Source organism: Halichoerus grypus, chromosome 7 (assembly GCF_964656455.1).
Source record: "Halichoerus grypus chromosome 7, mHalGry1.hap1.1, whole genome shotgun sequence".
Lineage (NCBI taxonomy): Eukaryota > Metazoa > Chordata > Mammalia > Carnivora > Phocidae > Halichoerus > Halichoerus grypus.
Genome location: NC_135718.1, coordinates 85738152 through 85756126, shown reverse-complemented (window position 1 = coordinate 85756126; position 17975 = coordinate 85738152). Strand labels below are relative to the sequence as shown.

Genomic DNA, 17975 nt, shown 5'->3' with positions numbered 1-17975 from the left:
TGTCTGGGCGACTCTTTATTAACAGCACATTCGGAAGAAGATAAGGCAACTAGGCGGTATTTTCATAATGCTGCTAGCGTTTTCCCAGGGTGGAGCCAGGGGACCAGCTCCCACGCCATGTCCCTCCTGACTCCACGCACAAGCAGGGCGGGGTGACGTCCGGACGGCAGACAGCAGGTTCTGTCCTTGACCGTGATCGGACCTGGGCCCCTGCATTTGTGCTCGCTTCAGGTGGCTGAGCCAGAGCCAACTCCCTTGAGCAGCTGGGACGCTCCCCGTCTGAGAGCAGGCTGCTCAGGGTTTGGGCTAGGACACGGCGGGTACCCGGGCGAGTCACGTGGTGGAGTGGGGTCTTCTCGGCCCCTCCGTTTTCCGTTTTACTCCGGGGACACGGGCTGCTCTTGGGTCAACGTCACCGCTGCAATTTTAAACCTGAAGTTGCTTTAAATATTCCCAGCAGGGGCCTTGTGTCCTTGGAGACAAACTTCACGCATGGTCAGCTTTTGAAATACCTCCCTGCGTTGTTTCCCTGGTTGAATATTGCTACAAACGGGAAAGTGTGTAAAAGTAGACTAGGTAACAGATTTCAGAGTTTCTTTGAGCTTACCAAGGGTTAAGTGACTCGCTGGCATTTAATATCATGATATGCAAATCTTTTACTTTGAAATCTGGAAGTTCTATCTCAAAAAGCATCTTTACTTTCAGCTATAATCATCCGTTTAAGTAAATGTTCCCATAATTGCAAGGTCCAGATAAAAAGTTTCTCTGTGGAGGCCTAGTGCTCGGCTGCTTGTCTTCAGGGGGATCCGTTATGACTTCAGAGGACCGAAAAGCAGAGCCACTGTGAGGAAGAAAAGAGCCGTCAGCCCAGAGACCAGGTACAAAATGAAAGGCTATTTAAGTGCCCGTAGCGCCTCCCGAAAGACCCGACTGCAGCCAGCAAGGCTGGGCGAGGGTGAGAGCCTCAGTGCACAGGCTCATGGCTTCTCTATGCCACAGGCCAGGGAGCCACGACCTGGAACGCGGGCCACACGACGTCAGGCGCACGTGCGTCTGGGCTGCAGCTCTCCCCGGAACCAGAGGCTTTCGCCCTTGGTCTCTGCTGGAGTGAAGTGGGAATTCTGGGGGAGATTGTGATCGAGTTGGGCTGGGATGGGCCTGGACCCCCGGCTTCTGCCAAGCTCCCCACGGCACCACGGCTCCTCCTAGCAAACGAGAGCCTCCACCGTGGACTGCGACCTCAGGGCGGGCTGTTTCCCAGGGACGGATGTACGGCTGGACAAGCAACTCAGTGTCACCCAGAACCGGCTCACGGACTTCCAGTTGGCTGAAGCCCTTTATAGCGCATCATAGCGGGCTTCCTCCAGAGTTCAAAGTGCAAGGAAGGGAGTGGCCAGGCCCTGACACCCGTCCCGCTTGCCACCTTGCTCCTCGCTGGTACGTGGTCCTTCCCGTGAGGCGTCGGCCCCCTGCCCAGCCCTTGGGCTGCCCCAAGCTCCATTCCTCTGAGAGGAGGAAATGTACGGCCTGGGAGTACAGGGTACCCTTCCTCCTGGGGGTGAGAGAATGTCCTGGCATCGAGATGACCAGAGAACACCTCGCACTTTGCTCTTCAGGGAACCAGTGTCCTCCCTCTATTTGGCTTGAGGATCATCTCCCAGGTGGGCATTGCGGGGGCTCCAGCCACATACCCCAAGTGTAGTTACTATCGGGAGTGTTTTTAAAGGGGAAGGAAGTCATTTACTCTGAAAGAACGACAGATCTTCCCAAACCCGCTTGGACTTCCTCCAAAGGGTTTTGTTATATCAGCACTGCCTCCCGTGCGTGTGAATCAGCAGTTCATTTTCCTACAAGGGATCCTCCAGCCCCTCCCTCCACTGCCTAATCGAGGCAAAGCTGCTGGGAGGAGGGGTTGATGGGGGGCTGGGAAGGGGCTGCCGGGGACAGTGCGTGGTGGGACCTTACAGCCACTTCCGGGCCCAACTCCCATAGCCCTGAAGGTCTGTAAGGTGGAGCTTTAAGCAAGCAGCAGCCGATAAGCCACAGGTCCCTGTCCCCCGGGGCCAGCGCTCCATCCCGAGGGAGGCTGTGTAAGCCGCGGACTTACAGAGATGAGGTCCAGCTGTATGGTCCCGGTGTTCTCGGGGTCCAGCTGCTTAAAAACCCCTGCGGAGGAAGAAGGGCCGACCCCGTGAGCAAGCGGAACAGAGACTGCACTGTCCTCCTCCCCGTTCGTCCCAAGCTATTATTCCTGCCCTCCATCCCTGCACTGGAGAAGGATCTTCACGGTCAACTGCAGACACGTCCTGGTTCAGGTGACCTCACCCGAGGCAAAGGGCGGCTGCCTTCACCCCGACAGGACTGAAATGGGTCTTTCCCCAAAGGGCCACTTACTGAACAGTGTTTCCAGTCGAACCAGACAGCGGATGAAATTGTTGAAGTCGATGGTGAGCTCATCGTCTGCAAAGCGAGCAACGATGACCTGGTGGAGCTGACGGGGCAGCTTGAAGCCTGTGGTGGGATGAACAAGCGCATGGCCTGGGTGTGAGCGTCAGACGGCGCCCCCGCACCCGCACCTGCTCCCGTGCCCCCGCACCCGCACCTGCTCCCGTGCCCCCGCACCCGCACCCGCTCCCATGATCCCACACCTGCTCCCGTGCCACGGACGGATGCACGGAGGTGGCCCTTCAAATCACAACAACTGCCTTTGTCCCTGGGCGCTCTCCAAGGGACTGTCGTGCTTTGTGAAGCTGGTGCCTCCTGTCCTCGCTCCTGATTCCGGTTTGCTCGCCTGGCCCTGCCTGTCTCCTCACCGGCTGACACGAGGCTGTCCGGCCCCACTGCTTTGCCCTGATGCTCGAGCTTCCTCTCCTGTCTCTCACTCTGAATCACCTTGGACACTAGACTCTGCTGGATGCATGTGGCAGAAACTGTTCATTGTAAACTAGCATTATTTCCCGCCCTTTTCACAGCAGCAGAATTTCTAATAGGCCATGGCTGCCTGAAAGTGAGACCACATTTCCCGCCTCCCTTGCAGCCCGCGGAGGGCCCGTGACTAAGCCCTGCCATTGGGACGTGTGCCCTGAAAGGTAAGGAGCCTGTCTTTCTCTGCTGTCCACCTGTGGCCAGAACCTCGTGGTGGCAAGCCAGCGTGGCCAGCGTGGTCCCGTGGGACTTAGACCATTTGGGAGAAAAAGATGGTTGTTTGGGGTCTCTGTGGCAGGATTACATCCCAACCAGTAGAGTGGAGAACCCCACGTTGTGTGCGAGGGACTTACCCAAGGGGGGCGCCCAGTGTGCTGAGAACCGGCTCTGCCCGCCCGATCCGCCAGGCTCTTGGAAGGAAACTTGGACCCAAGAGAGCATGGCGGGCTTTTACTTTACCAGTTAGCTTTTAAAAGGGGGATGGAAAGGATGTTTGTGCTGAGCCAACACTGCTTCATTTAACGGGAAGTAAGTGCTCACACGTTCTACACGTAAAAAGTCCTTACCAGCTTCCTCTAACGCTTTCCGCATCTCATAGGAGTTCATGGTGCCCGACTGGTCCACGTCGATTTCTCGGTAAATTTTCTGGAACAAGCAAAACAGTTACAAGGACCGTAAGGCAAAGCCAGCAGGTGACGAGTTAGCGCGTGCCGAACGGAGTGGTCACGAAGCTTCCTAGCTCTGCCTCTCGTCTGGCCTTGGAACGTCACACGTTTCTGCCTTAAATAGCTAACGGTGTCCGCCTCTCTCAGCGGGCTGGCTTGTACATGTGCCTGTTGGTCCACTAGCCAGACACCGTGGGCCGGTGTTGTGATGTCACTTTTGTGCCCGAGCTGTCAAAGTCCAAAGGACAAAGGGTACACAGCCTCTTGAGGACACTTTCAGGGCGGCTGGAAGGTGACCCGTTTCTGGCCACTAGCAGGGGAGGGCGGGGAGCAGACCACGTCCCTTGCACAGGCTCATCTTTGCTGTTCGCACTGCCCATCCTGCCTCTGGGGGTCAAGTCCCCACCCCTGGGGATGTCCTTCTGCCCCCATGGAGGGGTGTCCCCGCACCCACGTCCCTGACAGCCCTACGCGCCCCGCCTTCCGCCCCCGGGCACCCACCTGGTACTTCTGGATCTTCGTCCAGAGAACGTAGAACTCCTTCAGCCCTAGCTTCCCGCTACCATCTGACTGCCTGCTGTTAAGGACCACCTCTGCAGTGCATCCGTGTGGACTCCCTGTCACCGGATGGCGGCGCCCAGCACGTATTTACAGGGAGCACCAGCTGAAGCACCTTGCACTGCACTCGGGCCAGAGCTGCATCTATGGGCGGGCGGAGGGCCTGGCGGGGGCCCCAAGCCTGTGGGGAAGGAGACGTCGGTGACGCGCAGAGGCTCCTTGCTGATTCTGGGAGTATTTCTAGGGCCTCGTGTGGGGACAGGAGGTGCTGTGAGCCCCCAGGACTAAACTTCCAGCAGCTCAGACCAACCCCTGCCCCCAACGCAGCGAGGTGGGTGGGTGGGTGGCCAGGGAAGGAGATGCCCACGGCAGGCGGCCCCGTGCCTGCAGATAGAGAAAAAAAACCACCACCAGAGAAAAACAGATTCACGGACGGTCGGGGGATGTTTTCCACGGCCCCTCAGGAAATCAGCCGGAGCTGCTGGGGCCCAGCCGGGCAGGCGTCCCCCACTGGCCTGTGCAGGGGGCTAGGGCTTCTCGTGCTCCCCACGGGGGTTCTGAGCAGGACGGGCAGGGGCCCAAACACCCCGTCTGTACTCTGCAGCACCGAAGGATACATCCAGCATGTCCACCATGATTTTGCAGGTCTCGATGCTGAAGCCGTCCGACTTGATGTCCTGGCCTAGAAAAAAAGTAAGAGCGATGGGAAAATCCCTGGGGCCGCGCTGTCCCGAGGCCCCCCCCCCGCCGGACAGAAACGCATGTCTGTGCTTCCAGGACTGGGGTCACTTCACCTACTTCCCGTGTCACGGGGCTCACGGGGTCAGAGGAACAGAGCGGAGCGTGTATTTGCCACGTCAGCCTGTGTCCCCGCGGACCAAGAAGCCCCAGGACCAGCCTGCACTCCACTAGGAGAGGGGGCTACAGGGGTGGAGGGTGGGCGGCAGGAGACCCTGGTCCCAAGTGGGGTTCTGGTTCCCCACAGAGCACAAGAGACCCATCCTTTGTCACGTCCTTGCAAACACTGTGATGTAGCCTGTCTCAGAGCTGCCCTTGTGGGCACAGACCTCTTCGGACCCGGGCGGAGGCCGGGGTCAGCCGGCAGCTGGGGAGGCTGAGTCCCCCGGGGCCTGGCTCTTCCCCGCCCGCCCAGCCTCCATCTGTGCGGGAACAAGGAGGCTTTGACGGTCGCACGCCTGAACAGCTCTGTGACTTCACCCATGCCTGGCAGCCTCCAGGCCAAACACCACCTCTTGTCCTCGCCCGGCCTGCCTGGGAGGAACCGGTTCCATGCGGACCCTGTGCCGGGCACACTGCGCACGCGCTCTGGGGTGGATGACCCGGCCAGCTCCGTCCTTCTAGAGAACTTGCTTCTGTGTCAGGGGTTAGGCCGGCTTCTAGGTCCCAGGCCCCACTCCAGCTTTGCTCGTTCTTCCAGGAGGCCCGGCAGCCGCCTCCACAGCCCCGGAGTTGCTGGCCTGGCTCATGGCTCGAGCAACACGTCAGACGAGGCTCCCTGGCCCGCACACCGGGAGACACTCGTGAACTGTTCCTGTGGTTTGAGCCTGAGATGGGCTGTCTGTCCTTCCACCCTGGCAGCGACCCCACTGAACAGCCGGGGTTCAGGGCCGGCTCCACCCTCCTTACCTGCCGCTCCTCGGAGGCCGCCCCACGGCGCCCTCACGGAAGTTAGGTAGTGATCTACCCACGTTACAGGCGAGGAGAGAACCCACCAGTGGTGGCAGCTCGGCTGCGACCTCTGACCTACGCCTGGACACCTTTGTTCTTTGTTTCTGCCTGGTGCGGGGCGGCGGGCACAGGTGCTGAGGCGGGAGTGGGTGGCGGAAGGGCGCGGGGACCAGGGCCCCGCCAGGAGGGCACTTACGCTTGGCCAACACTCTCCTCAGGATGGTCTGCAGCTCAAAGGCGGAAATCTCTGTGTCCTGTGGACACGAAGCAGAGTGTGGTTACCCCGGGGCCGTGGGACCGTGGAGGCCCGCCCCGGGTCAGGTGCAGGACGCTAAGCCCCCAGACCCGCCTGTGAGTGGCATGTGCACACCAGCTCGAGGCCGACCTCAGGCGCCAGTTCCGAGCTTGACAATATCAGGGATAAGTCTCCACTCTACGCCCGCGTGTGGCCCCATGCAACTCCGTCGCCTTTGAGACTCGGATCTGGCTTCCTGTAAGGCCGTTAGTACCGGCTCCTCCGAGAACCACCCGGCACTCTCTCCGTGGCCCGGGCTCCTGGGGTGGTCCAGGTGCCCCTGGGCACACACACGAACTGCGTAATGGGGCGCAAGCCCTGAGACTGGCCGCGGTCCCATGTATGACCCAACCAGCGACCAGCGCGGGAGTCTCTGTCCCTCAGAGATGGACGGCACTCTGACGGGGAGGCCCAGGTGAGCTGGCTTCCCGTGTGCGATGGAGGGAATGGCTTGCAGCAGCCCAAGGCCCACATGGCTCGGGGACGCAACACGGCCCTCGGTGGCTTGCATTCTCGAGATTCGAAACCCTTCTGTCTCCCCGGGTTAGCTTTGTGAAAATCAAGGATGAGGTCTGAGCCCCACGTCCCAGCTCGAGCGGAAGGGACGAGCCTGGACCCTAGAGTGGGGAGGGGCATGGGTGGAGCTGACCGCGAGCCAGCAGCCCCCCACGGGGGCAGGAGCCCGAGTCCATCTGTGATTCCCCCCTGCTTCTGTGGTTTCCTCTGCCCCTCCGACTGGAGTCCCGTCGAGGATGGGACTGTCTCTCCCTCGCAGCGACCGCAGACACCCACCTCGCCTGCTAACTGGGCAAACAGCCTCCTGAACCCGTCCTCGATGTCGTCCTCACTGACGTCTATCTGGAAGGGGAGGTGGGCGTGGGAGCCGGTCAGAGCCAGGAGGGGGCCTCCCTGCCTGCCCCGCCTCCCGCGGCCCCGAGGGCCAAGGCACAGGCCTGACACAAAGGACAGTGAAGAACGAAGGAAGACTGTTTTCTAGAGAAAACACTAGAGGGATGGAAACTGTGTGGGAGGGGTTAGTGAGCTCCTCATGGGGTCTTCTCTGACCCGAGACCAGAACGGTCCTCTCTGGTCTATGCTAGTGGGGATTCAGAACCAGAACCTAGCCAGAATGTTCTAGAAGGCCTGCGACAGCGGCCCTCTGGGACTGTTCGGTCTCTCCCTGGGAACTCAGGACAAGCACAGTGCGGCGACTGAGAAGCCGAGAGTTATCAGGTCCAGGAGAGTGGGAGAGCCTCCCTCGACTCTGGATTTCTTGTGGGTGGGCCTCGTTGGAGACCCCGAGCCCTCCGGAGTCACTATTTCAACAGCACCTCTTGGAGCCCTCGGGGCCTCAGGAACCTTGTCGCCCAGCGTTTTCATTTTACGAATTAGGAAATTGAGGCCCAGGAAGGGGAGTCATGGGAACCCCGAGTCCTGCGCAGCAGGGATGAGGGCCGCGCCGTGGTCAGCGCGTGCGCCAAGGCGGAGCCTTGTCTGGAGCTGTGGGCACAAGGTCCTGGGGCCACCTAAACCCTGGCGATCCTGTGTTGTCGCTCTGGGCCCTGGGTCATGTGGGGCAGAGCGGGGGGATCTGGGGACTGCACGCACCTCGTCAAGGTTGGCCTCGATCTCGTCATCGACAACCCTGGAGACAGAAGGAAATCGTGTCACCGAGGTTATCCGCACCCAGTGCCGCGTGCAGGGCCAGTCCTTCTCTGCAGTGAGGGGACTTCAGCTTCGGAGGGTCCTTCCTGGTCCCCGGGATCCCACACCAGGCCACCGAGGGTCCAGTCTGCCACGCCCGGGTCTCACCAAAGCCAGCAGGCCCGCGGCTGGGCTGAGCCGGCCGGTCGGGCACACGGTCCTGGGTCTTTGACGGGAGCATGCAGCAGTGGCCGTGTCCCCTGCTTCCCATCCGCTCAAAGCCCCTGTGGTCTTTCAGTAAAGCCTCTTTCGGCTAAGCTGCCCTAGCCGGACTATGTCTCCTGCAATCAAGCGCCCCACCGAATAGACTCGGTCGAGATGGCGGCCAAAGTGCGAGAGGCCGCTGCGACAAGAGGCCGTCCTGACGGTGGCATCAGCTGGAAAGGGCCCAGTGGGGTCCAGTGACCACTGAGGCCGTCACACCCTGGCGCTCGCGGGCGCTGGGCAGGAGAGGGGGACACCTGCGTGGCCCAGGCTCTGCCCCTGACAGGACCGGGAGGGCCGGGTTCCCAGTCCGTGTCGTTAAGATGAACTGGACGACCCGATGTTGCAGACACACAACTGTGCTCAAACCGCAGAGACCCTGAGTGACAACACTCCAGTCCTTCACGACCCCACCTCCCCCGCTAACCCTGGAAGCTGGCAGGTGTCGCAGAACGAGACACGCTCAGAGGACGCGGTGATCCAAGGGTCAGGGAGAGGCCCGCGGGCACAGGGAGGGCGGGGCGGGCAGGCCACCTACTGGTAGTCGGCTTTCTTCTCCGAGAAAACGCGCACGCAGAAGTCCCCGTCCTTGTTGGGCTCGAAGGTGGACGGCACCAGGATGTACTCTCCCGGGGGCAGCTTGAAGCGGTTGAGCACCTCGCGCAGGTTGATGAAGGTGTCGGACCGCTCCCTCGCTCGGTGCGTCAGGAAGAAGTTCCTGCTGAGGTGGATGCTGGTCTGTCCGTACATCTGATGGACAAACAGAAACGGGGGGGAGTCGAGGGCAGAGCGTCTGGGTCGCTCCAGATCAGGAGAACGAAGGGCCCGGGGGTACTCAGGCGCATGCACCAGGGGGCCCCATGTGCGCCCAGCTCTGCAGAGACGCCCCATCTGCCCACAGAGACCCTTGGCGTTCCTCACGGTGACTCGGGGCGTGCGTGGTGCATGACACACAGACGGAGGCGAGGACAGGGCCCGACCGGGGATGGCAGCCCAGCTCAGCTGTGGTGTGACCACGGCAGGGCCAGGACCCGCAAGCGGCACTGCCTGACCACGTGGAGCGTATCGCCGGGGGCCAGATGCCCCGCGTGCCCCCCCGTACAGCTGTGGCCCTGATGGACCCGCTAACACCAGCTGTGGGCCTACTGCGTGCTCTCAGCCCTTCACCTCGTCCCTAGGGTCCCACGAGGTGGATGGTTGGTCAGTTTTACGGAAGAAGCAGCCGAGGTCCAGAGAGGACCCGTAGCTTGTCTAAGGTCACACAGCCTGCAAAGGGCAGAGTTGGGAACTGGGTCCAGGCCTCCCTCTGCTCCCACGCCGTCTCACAGACCGGGCGGTTCCTCGTTGCCCTCAGGCTTGTTTTAGGAGATCTGCTGGACTCTGCGAAGAGCCTCCTGCGGTCCTGGGACCTCACATCGTCCGCCCAGAACTAAACCATGCACAGGCCCCGCGGAGACTGCCCGGGAGCCCTGGCCCTGAGCTCCGACGAGCAGGGCCTGGGACCCGAGCCGCCTCACCAGGGCCCAGAGGGCATGGGGCCTCATCCTTCGCAGGCACCAGCCCCTGCCCAGGCTTCACAAGACCCCCGAGCCAGCGGTCTAAGCCTTGTGCCCGTTGGGGACCCTGCGCCAACATCTCCAGACGTACCTCCTCTGGGACCTGCAGGGAGAGAGGAGAAGGCGCGTTGCTCAGCTGTGGGGCGGCTGCAGACAGGCCTCACCACGGTTGCTGGGTCAGGAGCTTTGTTTTCAGCGTGGGCACCAAACGTGGGGCCCACCCATCAGACCCCAGCCAAGTGGCTCTGGTTGGTGCTGCAGGGACGAGTGGGGAGGGTGCAGGGGTCCAGCCCCAGACGGGCGGGGGCAGCCGCCCTCTGCCTGGGGCCGAGCTGGGCTTTCTTGAATGTGGCTCGAAATGAAAGGACGTGCAGGAGTGAGTGTGCGGAGTCCGTGCTCCCTGTCCCGAGCTGCTCCCAGGCCCCACGCCGGGCTGGGCTCCTACCAGCCGGACACTGGGGCAGTTCCTGCCCTCACGGTATTCCCAGATGGGGCCCAGGAAGCTCTGTTCTCAATTAAGTCTCCTCTGTTCCAAGGAGAGTGGTGCCAGGCCTGGGGGGGTCTCAGGAGACGCAGGAGGCCCCTACAAAGAGCGGACTATCTGGGAAGCTGTGGGGGCCCAGGCAATGGCTTGGCACCTGTGGGGACCTCGTGACTTCTCCCAAGACTGGCCGGGCCCGGTGGCTGGCTCTCGTGAAAGCTTCGCTTTTCCGTGGCCGAGCTCCCTGTCTGGGGTCCCACCTCCCGTCCTGCTTCCAGGGCTGAGACGCGGGAAGGAGGGAAGGGGGCAGTCCCACTGCTGTGCCGCCCGCACCTCATAGATGCCAAAGCCGATGGTGTGCATGTCCTCGCCCATCTTCCTTTGCCTTCGCCGGTGCTTCTGGATGAGACCCACCAGGAAGGTGCAGCCACTCTCCCCGTTCTCCTGGTCCTCGTCCTCCTCCTCCAGCTTGATCAGGTACTGAGGGTTCATCCAGAAAGTGTCTGCGCCCAGAAAGGGGCCGGACCCCGTTACTCCGGAGTGGGAGGCCTGTGGGAGCCCTGCCCCAGGGCGCCGATGTGCAGGGGCGGGGGACCCCATGCCCTCCCCACTTCCGAAACCCATTTACAGGAAGGACCTGAGATTCATTCACGTTTAAGGGTAATCGTGCTGACTGCCTCCCTCTCTAACGGGATAAAAAACTCTGTTGGGGAAAGAAAGGCACTGTCCAGTGCAGGACTCTATGCAGCCCTGGCTGCCTGTTCTTGTCAATAAAGTTTAGGAACACAGCCATATCCATTCATTTAACTGCCTTTGGGCTCCAGCCGGGAGCGTGACAGAAACTGACGGCTCGTGAAGCCCCAGATATTTGCCATCTGGCCCTTGAGAGAGTTTGCCGACCCCTGATCTAGCGGGTGGGGGAGAGATTCTTGTCTGGGGCAGAGCGGCTTCCCGGCACCTCTGGAACCACCACTTGGTGGCCGCATGCTTGAGGTGAAGGGTTAGAAGCTCCGGGGCTGGAGGGACCTGTCCTCTCGCCCGACGACCTGCTCTGCGGCCTAGGATGCTGCTGGGACCCTCAGGTCCCTCATCTGCAGCAGAGGATCCACACGTGACCCAGACTTGCCACCACAGAGTCCTTCCAGACCAGCTCCACGGCCAGACTGTGCGCTCAAGTCCCCGTGAGCTTGCGGCCCCGGGCAGCTCACTCAACCTCTGCAGGCCAGAGCCCCTCATCTCAAAGATGCAGCTGATGCATCTTTGTGTCGTGGAGGCCAAAGGACTGGCCTCTAGAAACCCCTCGGGACAGTCCCTCGGGCCCAATGTGCGGGATCATGCGGACTCCGTTTCTGGGGCGCTAGGGGAGGGGCCCCGGACCACAAGGCAGAAGGGTTGCGGGATCGCGGAGGGAGGGGCCTGGAGTGCGGGCAGTGGTTAGGGCCCGTGGGTGAGGTCCCTGCGGGGCCCGGCTGCCTGGGCTGCCCGTGGTCAGAGTGGCCGTGGACAGAGTGGCCGCGGGCGTGAGCTGGGACCGGGCGCGGCGGGGCCTTACTCGGGTAGTTCCGGCAGCCTCCCGCGGTGGAGCCCCGTCTCCAGTTCCCGTCCATCTTGGTGAGTTTCCACTTCTTGTAGGATTCGCTGGTGAGGGTGTCGGGGGTCAGGTTGCAAATCTCTAGGCGGGAGTAGTGTCTCAGGAAGTCGCTGAAAGACATCCTGGCAGAGGCGAGGACATGGGCACCCAGGTTACAAGACGACCCCCGGACACACCTTGACCTTCCGCCAAGGTCAGACAGGGAGCCGCGGAGGCCGGGCGGAGCCGGGAGCCAGGCGGCGCAGACGCAGGTGGGGGCGGCCACGCAGCCGTGGCCCAGCCCTGCTCTCCTTAGTGTTGGGATGACCCTAGCAGCTGGGAGAACAGCCCCTTCTCTCCCGTGGGATCTGAACGGGCTTCTCTGTGAAGCTACTCAGCTTCGAAATCCCGCTGTTGAGAGGGGCAAATGGGGAAGGTGCACGAACAGTTTCATTCAGGCTCTTCCAGTGGATTTAGGAGAACAGAAGCAGCTCCCACGCCCCCGTGCCCCCAGCAGGATCATCTGGCTCAGCTCCCGGTAGAGCCCCTGGGCAGACCCCCTCCCTGAGCCCTGACGGCCTTACCAGAACTCCCCGTCCTCCTGCCGTTGGGTCAGCTGCTCCCTCACCTCGGGGTCCACAGTGTTCCAGTTGGGGCAGCTGGAGACCAGGGGACAGGACGGGCGTTAGAAGAAGCCGGCGCCGGTGAGGGTGCAGGCCCGGAGACACGCTCCGGTGCCTCGGAGGGCCCAGACTGCCCTGCAGGGAGCGGCGCTCGTAGCCGTGGGCAGGGTGGGGAGGGCAGAAAGAATGCGGCCTGTTGGAGGGAGAAGGGTAGTGCAGGCGGCCCACCCCTGGCAGCTCTCGTAAGGGGAACCGAGAGTCCCCCGAGTGGCTGAGCTGGAGGCACCCGACCTGGCCACGCCCCCCTCCCCACCGCCCCGGGAAGGCCAGGCCAGCAGGGGACCACGCAGGAGACAGCGTGCACCGCGAGCTGATGGAAGGGGCCCGACTGGCTAGAGGGGCACCTGCCGCGAGCGCCCCCAGGGCGGGGACCTTACCGCCCAGCACGGCCGCCAGCCTTGGGCCCTCCTCCCTCCTGGCCCCCCAGAACCTCCTGGGGAGGGCACCCCGCTCACCCGTCACTCCACTTCCCGGTCCACTCCACCTCTCCCCAGGGGTTGCGGATGCGGATCAGCTTCTGCAGGCTTCCCCCACTCTCGACCTGAAGACGGGGAACGGGGAGCAGACGGGGAGATGGGGGTTCAAGCCACGCCCAAAGCCCCTTCTCCACGAGCCAGGAGGGGTCGGGTCCGTGTTACACAGGGGGTCACGAAAGGGAGAAGGGCTGGACCCCAGGCCCCTCGCAGCTGCTGAACACGGACCGCTCCCAGGGTCTGGCCCTCAGGGGACGCCGTGAGCCTGAGGCGCCCACGCATGGTGCCCCCGAGCCTCCTGACTAGCGAAGGCCGTGCTGCTCTCTCGGAGCTCGGGGAAGCCTTGCCCTCTGCCGCAGGAAGTGTGTGGACGAGATGTGGACGCCCTGCCCGCATCTCCGCGAGTCCTGGGTGGTGGGCGGTGCTACGGAGGATGCGTGGCACTGGGAAGGGGTAACCGCGGACGCCGCGTCAGTGACACAGCGCCCTCCCTCCGGGAGACGTGTTTAGGAGCAAAATATGGGCTCTGCAACTCTCGGCTCGCAGACCCAGAACAGTCTGGGAAACCACATTTGATGTTTACCATTATACTGTTCTCCCAGCGTTTCCGTAAACTTGAGCTTTTTCAAAATAAAAAGATGTATGTGTGTCGGGGGTGGGCGGAGAATGAAGTGAAAACTGGAGCTTGAAAACACCACCGCGAGCCCCGGGCGTGTCAGAAGACGCGGGGCTCCGTGCTGGGCGTGAGGCCAGCTGCTCACCCGCCCGTGTGGTGTTCACGGCGGCGGCAGCAGCGACGCGCGGGTGTGCACCTGCCCCAGGCCGAGCACGTCGCACCGGGGGCCAGCCCCGGGGGGCGCTGTCCCTGTTTGACTTGAGGGCGCTCCGGGACGGAGGGTTTGAGGAACGCGCCCGGCCAGGCAGGCAGCTGGTGAGAGGTGGTCAGACCAGGAATTCGGGCGCTGACGCTATTGCGAGGTCAAACGAAAAAGCACTTTGTGCAGAGACTCCACCCTGTGCGGCCGCGACCCGTTTTCGAGTTTCTCATCGGTCCCTTAGAGCGGGGCGATCGCGAGCCAATCGCAGGGAGAGGCCGAAGCCGGCCTTACCTCCTCGGCCCCGGTGACGGAGTACGCGTGCCCCTTCACCAGCTTCTGGAATGTGATGGCCTCGGAGTCTGCCAGGCTGGTGATCTGCAAACACGGGAGGATTCGGGCCCCTGACGCAGCCTTTCTCTGCCTCGCCCTGCCCCCTCCCATCCACCGGGCCCCCGCAGCGGCTCTCAGATGGTGGGGACAGCCCAACCAGTGGACGGGCATTCACGACCCTCTGCAGGACCCTGGGGCGGGGCTGTTGGCCCCGGGCTCGGCACAGACCCCGGGGCGGCATCGGGTGGCCCGAAAGCCCGTGGTCCAGGCCGGCCCCACTGCGGGGTTCCCCGAGGACGGTTCTGTGTGTGGCTGCCTGCAGGATTTGCTCCTGCTCTATCAGAACTTCCTCGGGGTCCCCCCGTCCCCCCGACCGCAGGGAGGAAGGGAGGCTGGTAGATCTGTCTCAGTCAATGGGAAGAAGGGCTGAGGGCAGGGTCTGCATAACAAGCCAGAATCCCTGCCTGGAGTCTGGTAGAGAGAAGACCACAGGCCGAGCCCCAGCCTGGGCCTGACGCGCAATCCCAGTGCAGTTTCAGCCTCCCCAGAAACCGGCTTGGCCCGCACGTCTCCACCCCCGGAGACGGGGTCGCCCGCAGGATGAGACCCTCCCCCAAGGAACACGGGGGCCTCCCAGGAGCAGACTTCCCGCCCCACCCTCTCCTTGCTGGACGGGGTGCCCCCCGCTTCACGAATCACCTAATAAAGCCAATTACATCTTCATGTTCACTAGGTTGAGTTTTGTTTTTCAGCACATCGGACAGAGACTCCAGCCCCAAGAGTTGGGGCTTCTCTCTCTCTGTCCCCAGGGAGAATGCGTCCCGGGTGGCACAGGGCTCGGGAGTGGGCTCAGCCTCTGTCTGGAGGAGGCCTGGGGACAGGATGGGGTGCGCACCTCCCTGCTTCCGGGGAAGCCTGCAGGCAAGGCCACCATAAGGAAACAGCCCCTCCAAAGCCTCCCACAGGCCCGCGGACGCGGCAGCCAAGAAGAGGAAGGCTGCCGGGCTCCAGGCCACGCGGACAACCTGGGGGCAGGGGTCTGCACGGGGTCCCTCCCCCGGGACCAGCAGAGGGCAGGGGACTTGCGGAACTTGTGGTTGGAGCTGATGATTCACAGGAGGTGCCCTCGCCCCACCAGCTGTCCCCCACACCGCCTGGCTGTTGCCGGCCACCCCTCGGTTCCAGGTGACGCCCAGCGTGGTGGACGGGGAAAGGCTCGCGCCCGCTAGACCACACGACTCACATCGATGGAGCAACCGAGGAGGGAGCCTTTCTGCAGAGCCTTCTGGATGATCCTGAACAGGTTGGGAGGAGCCTTCCTGAGCTCGTACCACTCGGCGATGCCCCCCGTGAAGTCCTCAAAGCCCTCGGTGGTGGCGCCCCCCGAGAGTGCTTCGTAACAGCCGTTGACCCTGAGGGGGGACAGATGCTGCTGCCGCTTCTCGAGGTGCCCCCCACCCGACTCTGACCCCATGCCTCCTTGGCTGGGGGCTCCAGGGACCCTCCCCGCAGATACCCTGGGGCCTGGGCTCCGGCAAATCTACAGTCTGACAGGTGGAAGGCCCTGGGAGGTCATCTGGCCCGACCTCCCGTACTGTTTCTGTGTCCTGACAGCAAAGAGCTGCACGGCGCACCGGCTGTTTGGCATTTACAGCTTAGAAAAGACAGCAACTCGCTAATGAAAGCGGTTCTACACGCAGTACGTCCCGTGGCTTCTAGCTGGGCGACGGGGCACGTGATGGAGACATGGCTCCTGGACCCCAGACTCTCACAGCTGGCCGCAGAGAGCTTGGCCCTCCTCCCTGGCAGCGGCTGCGAGGGACAGAAATCTCTGGATGCAGGAGAGCCCGGGCGGCCCTGGCGGGGGGAGGGGGGCCTGCGGGGAGGGGGTGGGGGGCTGCCGCGGAGCTCACGGAGGATGGGCAGCCGGGGTGGGAAACCATTGCTAATCGCACACCCCACACTCTGCACAAGTTCCCAAGCTTTTCATCCCTCTGCAGGAAAAACTCTGTTGCCTTTAGCTGACAAAAACATCCCCGACCTGCCAAGGAGGTGGAGGTCGTTCTCAAGGTCAGCTGTCCGCGCCACAGCCGTTCCTGCACGTGCGGCTAATGTGGTCAACATGGCGAGCACGGTTACTGACCAGGGCACGGCGTGGCCAGGCAACCCCCATGCATGCACTCCTTGCATTCGGACCCCACTTCTGGCCAGAGTCGTCCTTGACCCCCACCTGCCTCTTCCAGAACCCGGGCTGCCCGAGGGGAGGCCGCGGTCACTCACTTGGCGTAGGCCTTCTCCAGCAGTGCGCTCCAGAACTCTCTGCCCTCCGCGGAGTGCACAAACAGTAGCTCTCCGTCCTTGGTGGGCAGCCTGTCGTCCACGACCACGTCCACCCACTCACCGTACTGCCAGAACTGCGGGGCAGGGGACACGGGGCGGGCTAGGGGAGGAGCTGGCAGCCGCACGGGGACCCCTGGCCTCCGTGAGCCCATCCTGGGAGGAGACGCTCCCACCCCTCTTCCGACTGGCCGGTCCTCACTGAGAAGCTGAGGGCAGAGGCACCTGTCCTTCCCTCCAAGCGCACACCCACGTCTCAAGCACTCTGCCCAAGTCTCTCTCTCTCTCAAGGATACTACTTCTCATTTACCGGCGTGAAAGGTGAGCAGTACCTCACCATTTGTCTCAGACCCCCCAAAATAGGCTTTTCTAAACTTGGGAATGACCTGCTGAGTGCCTGTACTACCTCCTTCCTTGCCCGTCCCAAGAGGCTCCCCGCTGCTATCCTGGCAGGGTCCCCCATCAGGGGCAGGCCAGGGAACTTCCTGCAGCCTCTCCGAGTCCTCGGCAGAACAGCACGGTCCTAAGAGTCTGCAAACCCCAGGGTCTGATATACTTGGCCAAGACAGGGGACCTGTTCTAGCCTCTGGGACCTGTTCCTAGCTCCTAGGACCTGTTCTTACCCACCCCCCCCAGGAACTCTTCTAGCCCCCAGGACCTATCCTTGGACCCCCAGGTTCTGCTCTTGGCCCCCAGGACCTGCCCTTACCCCCCCAGGACCTGCCCTTATCCCCCCAGAACCTGTCCTTACCCTCCCAGGACCTGTCCTTGGCCCCCCAGGACCTGCCCTTGGCCCCCCAGGACCTGCCCCTTGCCCCCAGGTCCTGTCCCTGGCCCCCCAGGACCTGTCCCTGGCCCCCCAGGATCTGTTCTAGCCCCCACAGGAGCTGTCCCTGGCCCCCCCAGGACCTGTCCTAACCCCCCCAGGACCTGTCCCTGGCCTCCCAGGACCTGTCCATAGCCCCCCAGGTCCTGCCCATAGCCCCCCAGGTCCTGCCCTTGGCCCCCCAGGACCCATCCTTACCACCCCCAGGACCCGTCCCTGGCCCCCTAGGTCCTGCCCCTGGCCCCCAGGTCCTGCCCCTGGCCCCCGAGGCCCTGTCCCTGGCCCCCAAGGCCCTGTCCCTCATCCCCCAGGTCCTGTCCCTGGCCCCCCAGGACCTGTCCTTACCCCCCCAGGACCTGTCCTTGGCCCCCCAGGACCTGTTCTAGCCCCCACAGGAGCTGTCCCTGGCCCCCCAGGACCTGTCCCTACCCCCCCAGGACCCGCTGGGGAGAAGCCGGAGCCGACACGACGTCACCTGGAAGTGGAAGATCCCCGCATAGCTGTCCTGGAAGCTCTGCTCTAGGGGCACGACGCGAGCCAGGACTTCTTCACTCAAGGTGAGGGAGGCAATGGCCGCCAGTAGCCAGCAGTCACCTGCAAACACAGCACACAGCTCCAAGCAGGGGTCTCACCCTGTCCTGCCCCGGGTGCTGGAAGCTGAGGACAAGCCCCCGCACGATGGGCGGGTCGGAGGGCTGGTGACATCTTTAGTGCGGGGGGAGGGACCTGCTCGGAGGCGGGAGGATCCACTCTTGGGAAGACCCGTGAGAGCCGCGCTGTCCTCCTGGCCCAGCCACCCACCTGGCCCACGGAGGGTGCGGCAGGAATGACGAGGCGCCCACGCTTCTGGGAGTGCGGGGT

At 62.9% G+C, this 17975-nt stretch overlaps 1 protein-coding gene across 1 annotated transcript in view; it reads right to left on the bottom strand.

The window, feature by feature from the left end:
• CAPN2 (calpain 2) overlaps nucleotides 1-17975 on the bottom strand; it is a 40210-nt gene continuing 22235 nt past the window's right edge. Inside the window, exons 3-21 of the mRNA XM_036118911.2 lie at nucleotides 17590-17708; nucleotides 16232-16365; nucleotides 15195-15363; nucleotides 13913-13996; nucleotides 12786-12871; nucleotides 12232-12306; nucleotides 11630-11790; nucleotides 10411-10580; nucleotides 9688-9699; nucleotides 8579-8790; nucleotides 7741-7777; nucleotides 6925-6990; nucleotides 6034-6091; nucleotides 4766-4830; nucleotides 4092-4160; nucleotides 3492-3570; nucleotides 2395-2511; nucleotides 2108-2166; nucleotides 1-841 (exon numbers count right to left, since the gene is read on the bottom strand). Of these exons, the coding sequence (XP_035974804.1) occupies nucleotides 818-841; nucleotides 2108-2166; nucleotides 2395-2511; nucleotides 3492-3570; nucleotides 4092-4160; nucleotides 4766-4830; nucleotides 6034-6091; nucleotides 6925-6990; nucleotides 7741-7777; nucleotides 8579-8790; nucleotides 9688-9699; nucleotides 10411-10580; nucleotides 11630-11790; nucleotides 12232-12306; nucleotides 12786-12871; nucleotides 13913-13996; nucleotides 15195-15363; nucleotides 16232-16365; nucleotides 17590-17708 (1796 nt within the window). The 3' untranslated portion in view covers nucleotides 1-817. The remainder of the gene's footprint in view (nucleotides 842-2107; nucleotides 2167-2394; nucleotides 2512-3491; nucleotides 3571-4091; nucleotides 4161-4765; nucleotides 4831-6033; nucleotides 6092-6924; nucleotides 6991-7740; nucleotides 7778-8578; nucleotides 8791-9687; nucleotides 9700-10410; nucleotides 10581-11629; nucleotides 11791-12231; nucleotides 12307-12785; nucleotides 12872-13912; nucleotides 13997-15194; nucleotides 15364-16231; nucleotides 16366-17589; nucleotides 17709-17975) is intronic.